General features: G+C 38.2%; 1 protein-coding gene across 1 annotated transcript in view; it reads right to left on the bottom strand.

Moving 5' to 3' along the window:
• Positions 1–9,251: 9,251 nt before the first annotated feature.
• Positions 9,252–13,464, bottom strand: part of MSH3 (mutS homolog 3) — a 160,253-nt gene continuing 156,040 nt past the window's right edge. Inside the window, exons 23-24 of the mRNA XM_036278555.1 lie at positions 12,288–12,453; positions 9,252–9,611 (exon numbers count right to left, since the gene is read on the bottom strand). Of these exons, the coding sequence (XP_036134448.1) occupies positions 9,503–9,611; positions 12,288–12,453 (275 nt within the window). The 3' untranslated portion in view covers positions 9,252–9,502. The remainder of the gene's footprint in view (positions 9,612–12,287; positions 12,454–13,464) is intronic.

Genomic DNA, 13,464 nt, shown 5'->3' with positions numbered 1-13,464 from the left:
ATCATTTCCAGTTAAACATCAAAATAAATACAAATATGTGTGGTAAGGGTAGACAAACAGACTATAATTATGATTTTTGAAGAAAAGCTAAATAATGTTTTGTTGTTGTTGTTGTTTGTTTAATGAAGATGGCCCAGCCGGTGTGTCTCAGTGGTTGAGCATTGATTGACCCATGCACCAAGAGGTCGCCAGTTTGATTCCCAGCCAGGGCACATGCCCAGGTTGTGGGCCAAATCTCCAGTGAGGGCATGCAGGAGGCGGTCAATCGATGTTCTCTCCCATCGATGTTTCTATGTCTTTCCCTCTCCCTTCTTCTCTTTCTAAAATCAATAGAGAAAAAAGAATTTTTTTTTTTAAGCATAGTCAGAGAAATAAAAGTTTGAAAAAAAAAGAGGGAGAGGATGAATGTAATGATAATACACTTTGAGAAAAATTCCAGAATATACCAACAGAAAAGGAGGCACAGGAAATGAGGGAGAAAGGCAGTGTAAGGGAACAAGCCCCAATATTTATTTCTGTAATATTATATAGAGAAACGAACATTTAAACATATTATTTTCAGTTTTGAAGACAATCTCAACAGAAGTAAAAACAAGTTACCACTGGAAATGAGGTGATCAACAAGGCAAAGGCAACTGCATAGAGAAAAAGAAAAAATCCACAAAGATATGTAAAAGAAGAAAAACAGTAAGATTCCAGAAGATCAAATATATCAGTTAATGTATAAGAGATAAACTTACCTATTACTAAAAAATAAAAAAATAGGTTTAAGAATAAAACAACTATATGTTGTTTTCAAGAGACATGCCTAAATCACTGGGACTCACAAAATAAAAGGAATGGCAGACATACCAGGCAAATGCAAACCCAAAGGAAGTGGGTCTCAGCATGTCAATATTAGGCAAAGCTGAATTCAAAACAAAAAGCATTAAAGGAAATAATGTGAATGACTTAGAATGACAAAGGGTATAATCCAGGATGAAGACATATAACTGTCATAGACCTTTATGTGACAAATAACATAGCATCAAAGTATATAAAACAAAAACTTCATAAATTAACAAGGAAATAGCAGCCAATTCAACATGTTTCTCAGTTTTAGACAAATTGAACAAATCTGAGTGGAAAATTACATAGTGAATCTGTAAAGTATAATTAATGATTAAAATAATCATAAAATAGAATATGGAGGATATTAATATAATAAATTAATTTAACTAGGTTTTACTCCAGGGGTCAACCAAATCATAAATATTTTAGGTTTTATGAACCATATAAATAACTGCAGTGGCAGATTCTGAAAACTGGCTGCATCAACACAACTCAAACTATTTGTAGCATTCCCTACTTTACACAAGAGCTGAGAGGCCATTTCTCCCGTGCCCTGAAAGCTACAGTTCTGTACGGGACTGCCTTTCACCAAGAAGACACATCTGTGTGAGTCTTAGAAGGCAGAATTGATCTTTGTAAGGTGAAGACCACATGGTTCCTTGGCAGATATCCTCTTGTAATCTGATTTCTCTGAAGCTGCTGTGGTGAACCATCTCGTGATTATCTCTGTGAATAGCAAAGGAAAGGTGTTGCCTGCAACTAAAAACTTGGCCAAAACAGCCCCATCTACTTGATGATTTTAAAACGGTCTCAACCTTAGATCAAAGAAGAAACCAAAACTGCAACTGTATCATGTCTGAAAATTAACTACAATAAAAATATCACAATTTATAGGATTATAGCCAAAGTTGTATTTAGAGGAAAATTCAAAGCCTTAAAAACATATACTTACAAGTGTGGAAAATTCAAAGCCTTAAAAACATTTACTTAAATGAGGACTCTGGAGTCAAACTGCCTTGGTTTGAATACTTTGACTCAGTGCTCAGAGCCCAGTTGTGTATGATCATGGGCTAGTTACTTTCTTCCCTCTAAGCTTGTATTTCCTTATTTGAAAAATGGCATAACACATCAGAGGGTTGTTGTGATGGTTAAATGAGAAATAAGCTTACCATTTAGCATATAGCAATCACTCAAACAATATTAAACATTATTATAAAAATTATAAAAAAGATAATCTCTCTCCAGGAAAAAAAAGAGGGGGGGAGAGTAATATGGGAAATGACACACTTTAGGAATTTTCTCAATGAAGGAAATTCCATATCTACTCTTCATTTGCTTTCAGTAGGCTCCAGGACCATCACAACCTATTGTAAGCAATGAAAGAATCCTGGAACTCACCCCAGGAAAAAAATCCTTGAGGATTTTTCTCTCAGGAATAATTTCTGTTAGAATCTCCTGATTCTGCAGGAGAAAGGTTTTAATATTATTTTAGAGACTATCCACAATTAGATTGAATTAAATCTCCTCAAAATATGTAATGATACCAAGTATGTTCACAATACATTTCATGGCAATATCGTGTGATTTCTATTTAGTCAAGTCATCTCTACCAGTCAGGCTCAAACTACAACCAATCATTTTGTAACAAATATCTGATATCCACAAGCAGTTTACAGTTTAAGAAGCTCTTTCCCATTCATTTTCTTAGTGATCCTCAGACCAACCCTAGGAAATAAGCAAGGCTTTTATTACTATTCTGATTAAAATTTTACAGAGGAAAATATAGAGTACCAGAAATGTTTTATATGACTTCTTTAAAAACACTGAATGTCAGGCCAGCACCCGAAATGGTCTGCTGGCTCTCTATTAAGTGTTCTTCACACTGAACCATGGAGCCTTTACTTGTGTGCACATCACATGCAGTGTCGCTAATAGTTCAACTAACGATCAGGCACGTCATAAATAGAAAGGCTTAGCACTACTGTGCCCATCAGCAGCTCTTTTTTCGATAAGACTATCATGTATTTGCACCTACAGTGAGAGAACATTTTAGACGCTAGCTTGTGTACTGATACCAAAACTACCAATCATTGAAAAATTAGTGCTCAGGTCATGACGGAGAGTCGGTGCCTGGGAATATTCTCATTACTTCTCTTCCTGCTTATGTATATATTGCTTTGAATATTATTTAGAATTATAAAATATCATGATAGGAGAGACCTATCATGCAGTTTGAGGTATCATGCATGCTCTTTATAGACACTTCCTTAAATCTCCTAATGCAAAAAATGCTACTTTAAATGCTTTTGCCTGATATTCTGTTAAAAAAAAAATCCAAAGAGTTTGGAAAAATGAAAGGCCAACAGTTATTTGCAGAACTGCTTCTTCTGATGAATAATAATTTGAGGGCATTATGATCATGCTTCTCAAAATTTGATTCTTTATCTGTATCAAGATCACTTATGATACTCATTTTAAAAATCAAGTTTCCTCTATACTTTCTCCTCAATTTTGCTGTGAACCAGAAACTGCTCTAAAAATAAAGTATATTTTTAAAAAATGAATCTAGATATAGACCTTACACCCTTCACAAATGTTAACTCAGAATGGATCATAGACCTAAATGTAAAATGCAAAACTAAAAATCTCCTAAAGGCTAACAGAGGAGAAAATCTAGATGACCTTGGGTAAGATAACACATTTTTATATACAACAGCACAGGCACAATCCATGAAAGAAGTAATTGGTAAGCTGGCCTTCATTAAAATTAAAAGCTTTTCTGAAAAAGACACTGTCAAGCGAACGAGAAGACAAGCCACAGACTGGGAGAAAATATTTGCAAAAGACACATCTAATAAATGACTATTGTCCAAAATATGAAAAGAACTATTAAAATTCAACAATAAGAAAATGAATAACCAAATTTTAAAAATGGGCAAAAGGCCTGAATAGACATTTTACCAAAGAAGACAAACACACAGCCAAAAAGCATATGTCATTAGGGAATTGCAAATTAAAACAATAACTACTACAAGACACCTATTAGAATGGCCAAAATCCAAAATACTGAGAACACCAAATGCTGATGAGGAAGTAGAGCAAGAGAAACATTCCTTCATTGCTGTTGTGAATGCAAAATGGCACGGTTACTCTGGAGGACAGTTTGGCAGTTTCTTACAAAACTAAACATACTCCTACCATTATGAGCCAGCAATCGTAATCCTTGGTATTACCCAAATGAATTGAAAACTATATTCACACAAAAGCCTGAACATTTACAGTAGCTTTACTCATCCAGAGAATGGAATATTATGCTGTGTTAAAAATAAATGAGCTATCATGCCATGAAAAGACATAGAGGAACTTAAATGTAAACTACTAAGTGAAAGAAGCCAATCTGAAAAGATACATCCTAGACTATATGATCCCAACTGTATGACATTCTGGAAAAAGTAAAACTATGAAGACAATAAAAGGATCACTGGTTGCCAGGGGTTAGACAGGAGGAAGAGATACATATGCAGAGCACAGAGGATTTTTAGGGCAGTAAAGGTACTCAGTATGATACTATGTATACACGCCATTATACATTTGTCCAAACAGATAGTATGTACACCAAGAGTAAAGCCTACTGTATATACTGTGGGCTTTGAGTGATGATGAGGCAATGTAGGGTATCAACTGTAACAAATGTACCATTCTGGTGGGGGATGCCAATAATAGGGGAGGCAGGGGATATGGGAACTCTCTCTACTTTCTGCTCAATTTTTCTGTGAAAACTGCTCTTGAAAAAAAAAGTTTACTTAAAAAGATAATCAAGTTTCCTGGGCCCCACACTAGACCTACTGAATCAGACAGAATCTGAGACGGGTTATGATGCAAGGAATATGATTTTTAGCACATTTGTTTCCAGATAAGATTACTAATAATGCAGAGACAAATGAGACAGGAAAGGAGGAGAGAAAATGAGAAAGAAGAAATGAGGCCAGAAATGAACACTGACTGATATGCCTTTTGGGTGCCAACCTCAGAGATTCAGATTCAGTAGAGCTAGAGTAGGACCCAGAAATATGTTCAAAAACTTCCTTAGGTGATTCTGGTAGAGGGAGAGACATCCCTCCATCAAGTGAGGGAGCTTAATGAAAGTGAGGATTTTTTAAAAGGAGCTTGAAGCTGAGTAGCAGGTTTAAATGGCAAACAATATTTCAAATGTAAATGAGACTCTTCTGATGTGAAAAGGGGGGGGAGGGGCATAGTCAAAGACAATGAAGGGAGGATGCGAGGAAAGGATTCTTCCTCCCAAGAGTAACAATGCCTTCTGCAGGAAGGCAACCCTGCAGTGTGTCTCAGGAAGTCATGGAGGTGCACACTATTCACCACGATTTTATGGGAATGCGGCCGATGACACGTTATCTTCAGGGACGGTCTCGAACGTAGCCGAGGTGGAGCTCTACCGTGCCGGCCAGCAGAGCTGCAGTCTCTAAATGCCGCAACATACAGCATTTATTACGAACTGGCAAAAACAACTGGCAGGCTTGGGGAGAAAAATCAGTTCACACAATGGGTAAAAAAACAACAGATTTTTTTAAGATGACATTCAAAATCTATAAAATTAGTGAGTGTGCCCATGAAACAGCACCTTAACTGGGGTAACTATATCATTTATTATTCAGAACAGGATACTTCTGAGTGAAAGAGACTTTTACTTTTTATTTTTTTTTAAAGAGTAAGCTATTTTGTTTGTTAATTTTTAATATTTTTTTTATTTTTTAGAGAGAGAGGAAGGGAGAGGGAGAGATAGAAACATCAATGAGAGAGAAACATCGATTGGTTGCCTCCTGAACGCTCCCTACTGGGGATCAAGCAAGCAACCCTGGCACATGCCCTGACCGGGAATCCAACTGGGACCTCTCAGTCCATGGGAGGACACTCAATCCACTGAGCCACACCAGCTGGGTATGAAAGATACTTTTAAATAAATATGCCAGGAAAACAGGGATAGACCAGGACTGTCCCAGGCAAACCAGAATGGATATCTCCCTAATGGTATCTTCTCTAATAAACCTAATACTAATCATATATAGTAGTCCCCTTATTTTAAGGGGACATGTTCCAAGATCCCCAGTGGATGTCTGAAACCACAGATTATACCAAACCCTATCTATTATGTTTTTCCACTTAAAGGAAGCATTACGGCTTCTCTTTGGCATATCTGAATTGCCAGCATCACTACTCTTGCATTTGGAGTTCATTGCTAAGCAAAATAAGGGTACTTAAGCACAAGCACGACAGCACCTCAACAGCCCATCTGATGACCAAGACGGCTACTCCATGACTAATGGACGGGCGGCACATACAGCATGAACACACTGGACAGAAGGATGGTTCCCAGCCGGGGCAGGGTGAGCAGGGTAGCAAGAGATTTCATCATGCTACTCAGAAGGGCCCACAATTCAAAACTTATACATTGCTTATTTCTGGAAATTCCATTTAATATTTTCAGACTGCAGTTGACCACGGGTAACTGAAACCCTGGAAAGTGAAACTGTGGATAAGAGGACGACTGTAACTATAGTGTTCCAAAGAAGAACTGAGTGTAATTATAAAGTTAGAATCCACAGATGGTATTAATTCAAGTTCATTTCTCTCCTCCACCTATATCCCTGGTGTGGAACATTAAATAGCACTTTTATAATTACATAGCACAGCAGTAATTAATATTGATCTTGGAACTTAGTAAAGGTCAACACTAATTTGTAGACCACATTGGATTCAATCTAGTCTTTACTCTGGAATTCATGCAGTGGGCATTGTTTTACTAGCTCCATGACCACGAACAACCATGACAACAGGCTCAAACTTGGACAAGTTGTCAGAGAAATTTTTACTCTTTTCTGGTTTTAAGATACGGTACACTTCTGTATGGATTTCGAATCCTTAATGAAATGGTGTCTTGATTATGAAACGACAAGTCTTTTCATTGGGTTTCTAATCTGAAAGGGTTTGGTTTTTCTTTTCTCTTTCAACATATATTGATTGGGGGTCTCCACCATGCCATGCTTTGTCCTAAGTGATAACGCAGAGGAGTGACAGACCAAATGACTGTCAATCCGATCACAAACATGGTAGTCATCTGTAGTCCTTGAGACTTAGTGGTTCAAAAACCTAACTGCACATTAGAATTACTTGGGGAAGCTTTAAGGAAAAAAGAATTTCTGTGCCTTGACACATTAAAAACCTGTACAACAGAATTACTCAAAATAGCCAAAAAGTACAAACAACTCAAATGTGCGTGCGCTGATGAGTGGATAAATGAAGTGTGGTGTAAACACAGAATGGAATCATTGTCAGCAATAAGCAAGGACGAGGTCTTGTTACATGCTACAACATGATGAACCTTGGAAAGAGTCTGTTAAATGAAAGAAGCCAGATACAAAGATCACACATTGTGTGATTCCCTTCATGTGAAATGTCCAATATGGGCACAAACCTACAGAGACAGAAAGATCAGCAGCTGTCTAGGACTGGGGGTTGGGGGAGGAATGGAGAGAGAGATTGCTAATGAGTACAGGTGTATTTTTTAAGGTGATGAAAATGTTCTAAAATGGACTATAATCATCCGAGAAATGCAAATCAAAACGACAATGAGAGACCACCTCACACCTGTTAGGATGGCTGTTACTGAGAACACAAATGATAACAAGTGTTGGCAAGGGTGCGGAGAAAAGGGTTGGTGAAAATGTCAATTGGAACAGCCTCTATGAAAAACAGTATGGAGGTTCCTCAAAATATTAAAAACAGAACTACCGTATGATCCAGCGACCCCACTTCTGGGTTTATCACCAGAGGAAATGAAATCAGTATCTTGAAGTCGGCACACCTAGCTTTAGACTGCATCTTTCCTGCCCGTCTCCACGGCAGCTGTGCAATCTTCATGACTGGGACTCTGCCACAGCTTTCCCTCCAACAACTCAGCAACCTGCTGGAAATGAGCCCCACTTAGAAGTACAATTAGCAGTGCAGGTCTTCTCCCAGACTTGGAGCAGGTCGGACCTCCTGCAAACTGGCCGGCTGGCTAACATCCTGCTCCGTGTCAGAGAATGTACCTGACAATGTTCCACAGTGTCTTTTGCCAGACACTTTGTACTGCCACTGCCTGGAGACAATATGCTGGACCCTCACCTGCTGGAATGTCGACGCTGGCCTGGGAAAGCCAGACGCGGGCCGGACGTCCCCTTGGACATTCGCAGTGATTGCTGGTACCTGTGGCTCCCTCACGCATGGGCTTCACACTCCTGGATGCACCTCCTTTCCCTGCTGGCCTGCTTTGAAATCTTGTTAGAAAGAATATAAAACACTTACAGGCATACAGAGTACTGAAACACTGCTTAACAAGCATTGTTCTTTTTTTAAAATTTAAAGAGTAAATTCCAACTAAGTCTATATTAAAACATTTTTGAGAACTTCTGGAAGGGCGGCGAAATCAATCAAACTCTAACATCACATTCTAATGCCAAAAAGGTGGGAAATCAGAGGGCTCAAGTGTGAGCGACTCCAAGTACCCTTCAACTTGGGGAGCTATACTGACTCCATGTCCACAGGTCACTGTTAGGGCCACTGCAGGAAATAATCTAAAGAAGGAATTAGAAATATGCCCATCAATGTGTGGAAGACACTTAAGTGAGCAGCAATAATAAATGTGTGGCAAACAGGATGCAGAGCCTTGGTGCAAGATCTCGTATTTAGAAACAAAATGTGCATGGACACGAGAAGCCAGGTTGCCAATGCTGTGAAAACCTCAGGGACACAGTTGAGCATGTGCACGCTAAACACACAGGGCAGGAGCGCTGTTCTCCACCAACAGAGCTGCAGGTTCAGCACAAAGATCATACGTGTGTATACTGGTTAACAGGAAGGTCCAAAACTTAAAGTAAATTCAGTTCCATGTAGTTTGTAGGAGAGCAATCTTGGTTCCACACTTAAATCTTAAAAGTAACAATTGCCAGAAAGTTGAAAACCCCAAAATTCAACAACGAAAATTTATAATTTATAACAAGTATTCATTAAATGTTTATTACTTGAATGAATGACAAATAATTTCATCCAACAATCTTTAAATTACTTAAAACTGACAATATTTAACTCTTCAAATTTCATATGATCTTACTCCTTCTGTGCTCTAATTTCTAAAAGCTTGATAAGTCTATTTCTTATAAAAAATTCTTACGCCCAGAGTGAATAAACTGGTGGCATTATATAATTATTTTAGTTCAAAAGAAAAGGTAAATTCTTGCCAGACATTTCACCCAGCTGCAAATGATCTAAAATGAAACAAATAGAAATATAAATTACAATTTTATATCACTCTCTAAAAACTTGTGAATTATATTCTACACTTTAGGCTTTATTTAGTTTTTTATTTTATGTGAAGCTTATCGTCCCCCGAAATTTTCTAATTACATAACACAAGTCTTAATATTCAAAAGTGTTTATATTTTAAATCAGGATGACAGGGACCCGAAACAGACTTTCTACACCAAAGCTGTTTCCCACAGGAATGTCCCACGGTCATGTTTTATGCTCACACACGAGGGCTGTTGCTGGACAGTTGTTTTGTACAGTGGTGTTTTTAATTCTCTAGTTTCTGTTTCAAATGTAGTCTTCATCTTAATCAGGAAGAGAAGTCTGTCATGTCTTCCATTTCAAATTCGTCTGTCCATTTTCGCAGGTCTTTTCCATCCTTTATGGTCCATAATTTTGTAAAACACTTTAGCCTTTTCCTGGAGAGAAAATAAAATCCTATTTGTTTTATAAATGAAATGGTCGGGGACAATACACCAGGAAAGCCATGAGAAGTGTGACATCAGAACCCCGGCAGCTCAGCGGTGGGAGGCGGAGCCAGCAGTGGGAGGCGGAGCCAGCGTCGGCCTGCTGGTGAGAGGTGTTTAGTGCAGTCAAGGGGCCCAGGCCACTGGTCAGCACTACTGCCTCCTGAGAGGGACAGCCCCACTCCCTCCTTTTTCTAACTCAACCAGAGGCTCTGTATACTCACTCACAGGATAAAAAGTAAAATTGATTTAATAAAACGAAGCTAGCTAATGAAAGACTAAAATGCCAACATAACATGGACCTGCTTTTTTCCGCAGAAAGCAACCCATTATGTGTTTAGGGCTGAAGCCAGAGTATCTCAGTTCCAACTACTGCTCCATCACTACCTGTGTGAGCCTGGTTTCCTGGTGAGTTTCCTACCCTCACTTGGCTTCATTTTTCCCTACTATAATAAAGGGATTACAACAGTATCTATCTTACAAGGTTGCCATAAGGGTTGAATGAGTTCATGTACGTAAAGCAACAAGAACAATAACTGGAATAGTGTCCAGGCTGTGGCAAATGACTGCCCAGACTTGTTTCCGTGCACAGCTAGCGTCCCATAAATATTAGCTAGTATAACAAGCCCACATCGAAGCACAAGATTTGGTTTGTTCCTTTGATCTGGCCAATGAAACTGATAAGATAAGCACTTTTAGTGAAAGGGTAAAATAATAAATATCGTGTCTTGATAAATCATCCGATTCCATCCCAATGCAATCTCTTCCTATATTCTGTCTTGTCAAGATAACTTTCTAGATTTCAGAATGTCACATAGTAGTTGGAAGGGTTAAAATATTTATTTGTAAATTATCTGTGAATATTATTGCTCTTGCTTTATAGGCTAGTAGCATTGAGTATAAAATACCATATTTCATTGATACCTAGAAATACAGCTTTTGTGGTAAAGTTTTATTTTAGTTTCTTTAGGGAAAAAGAAAAATCATAGTAAGACAACCAAAGAGGAGTTAAAGTTGTCTTTGGACTTTGCAAAAAACTAGGGCTCAGCTTATTTTTAAACTCTCCTAGATGATTATTTTTCTCTCTGGAAAAATTTTATATTCATCTATTTTGTAACAAACAGAAACAGGCAGTCGCTGATTACATCATTTGCATCTAATTTGGTATTGCAGAAATGATCCAGAAGAGAATGTCAACAGAGAAAGCTACATGTCATTTACAGTATTCCAGCACTTTGGACCTGCTCAGCCACCACTGACCATGGGAAGCTGCAGAGTGCGTGGCAGAATCTTGGAGGGAGAGGAGGAGAAGAAGTTGGCTGCACCAATGGACTTTAGTATACAAGCTGGCAATTGTTAATACTATGTATCAATATTTAAATCTGGTCATGATTTACAGAACAAAAAAAATATTATTATAGTATGGTGGCCAAGCAAGATTTTCCATTTGACCCACAATCTGTCCACTCACGTGGCTGTTGGCAGGCCTGAGAACATCTACTTCCAAGCTCACTCACATGGCTGTTGGCAGGCCTCTAGGCCCTCACTGACTGTTGGCCGGAGACATCAGTTTCTTTCCATAGGGCCTCTCCGTAGAGCAGCCCACAACAGAGCAAGCAAGAAAGAATCCCCAAGACAGAGGCCACTATCTTCTGTAATCTAATCTCAGAAGTGACATCTCATCATTTTTGCCATATTCTATTCATGGGAAGCAAGTCACTGGGTTCAGCCTGCACTCAAGGAGAAGGGATGACACAAGGCATGAACACTAGAAGGCAGGGACCTTTCATGACCAAATTAGAGGCTGCCTACCAACCTGCATAGCAACCTACCCACAGGCAAATCAGAACCTCCAGGCAGAGCAGGAGTGGGGCTGGAGGTAGATGGGTTTATGTTATTTGATAATATAATCTTATATTTGGGAAATCAAAGACTATAAGTTATTATTTATTAATGTGATATTTTTCCTAGGAATGTCTTCCTTCCAAAGTACATCTCAGGTTTATATGAAGATCAGTTTATATACTGGCTACATACAGGCTGGATATCAAGGGTAAAGGGTGAGATGCATTCACATAAGTATTCTAGAGGACAGAGAGAGAAGTCAAGGTTAGAATAAAAAATTTGTCAAAACAAATCCATAAAGTGACAGGTAGACACTGACTATAATTACCTAGTTATATATTATTATTATTTTCATGCATGTCCTGACAGAATCCTTTATTTCTGAATGCAACCACTGCATATTTGAATGCAATGTGTGAAAAAAAAAAGAGGTACCCCAAAGATTTTATATATCGAGTTTTTTTTTTTAGTAATTTTTTTGTACAAATGAACGTTTTAAGCAACTAATGTGTTGGCACACATTAAGGAGTTAACTTAATTCTTCACCCCAAATGACAGGAAAACCAATCAAGCAACTTATTAGATGAAGATCTGACCAGAGAAGCAGACTGAATTTACATAAGCTTTGTGAGAGCTATTTTCATTTTACTGTAATTATATGTTTCAGAGTATTTAAAGAGGTGCTCAAAGGTAGATCTGATGTTCATTTACAAGACAACCCTCTCTCGGACAACTTGGAAGGCTTCACTATAAATTTAAAAAATGCAACACAATCATTCTGACCTTTTCATATTTACCAATCCCTCCAGCTCTTTGGACTTGCTAGCTGCTTTCTTTAAAATTTCTCCAGGAACATCTGCTAGTTTAGCCACATTTAGTCCATAACTCCTTGCTGCAGTTCCTCTGGTTATTTGATAAAGAAAGGTGACAAAATCAGGGGCTTCTTCGCCTAAAAAATAAAGTAAAAACAAAAAAGAAGATGAAGAAAACCATGCCTGAAAGCTGGAAGAAATTAGAGGAGTAAAGAAGGCATACAAGTTCTCACAACTTTATTAAAATTTACAGTGTGAAAAAGAAACCCATTGTTCCTTATCACCTGTTAGCTCCTTTGATCAAGTTTACTTATCCAGAAAAAGAATAAATATTGTTTTGAAAATGCTTTTGCATTTAGGATCTTTTAGCTTACTTAATATGGTTTTAAAAAATGATTCATCGCAAGCTAAGAAATACATAGTTTTATGCTGCTCACTGAAAAATATGAAGTGAACATCTATATCAAAAAGGAACATCTATTTCTATATCAAAAAAATAAATAAATAAAAATAAAAACTGATTTTTAAAAAAGTGTTACTCCACTGAAAGAATGTATTCAAACAGTCTTGTATGTATGCACTCTGTAAAGTAACATATATAACAGCTGTTACTAAATGTGCTAGAAACAAAACAACAACAAAAACAGATATGGAAATACTACATGTTGCATAGTTTATATAAGGCTGAGAAATTCTGGTTTATTAAATATTCTAGTAACCAAGAGTAATATATATAGAAGTGAATGCTGTTCAGTACCAGCCAGATCCCACTTGGCACTAACAGGTGTATTGCCCCAAACTGTTAGAAAAGTTGCTGGCCCGCGACCCCCAGCAGCATGCCCTCTTTAAGAACTGCCTTAGTTGAAGAGAGCTGCTTCCGCCAAGGTCACGATCCATCCCCTGGAGCAGCCTCCAGTGACAGGTTGCCATGCAGGTTGGTAGGCAGCCTCTACGATGACCTCCCAAGGTCCTTGCCTCCTAGTGTTCACTCCGTGTCATCCTCTCTCCTTGCGTGCAGATTGGACCCAGGGACTTGCTTCCCATGAACAGAATATGGCAAAAATGATGAGATGACACTTCTGAGATTAGATTACAAAAGATAGTGGTCTCTGTCTTGGGCACTCTTGCTGGCCTGCTCTGAGGGAGGC

Source organism: Molossus molossus, unplaced genomic scaffold (genome assembly GCF_014108415.1).
Source record: "Molossus molossus isolate mMolMol1 unplaced genomic scaffold, mMolMol1.p scaffold_m16_p_3, whole genome shotgun sequence".
Taxonomy (NCBI): domain Eukaryota; kingdom Metazoa; phylum Chordata; class Mammalia; order Chiroptera; family Molossidae; genus Molossus; species Molossus molossus.
The sequence above is the reverse complement of the archived record's forward strand: the minus strand, read 5'-3'. Positions and strand labels throughout refer to the sequence as shown.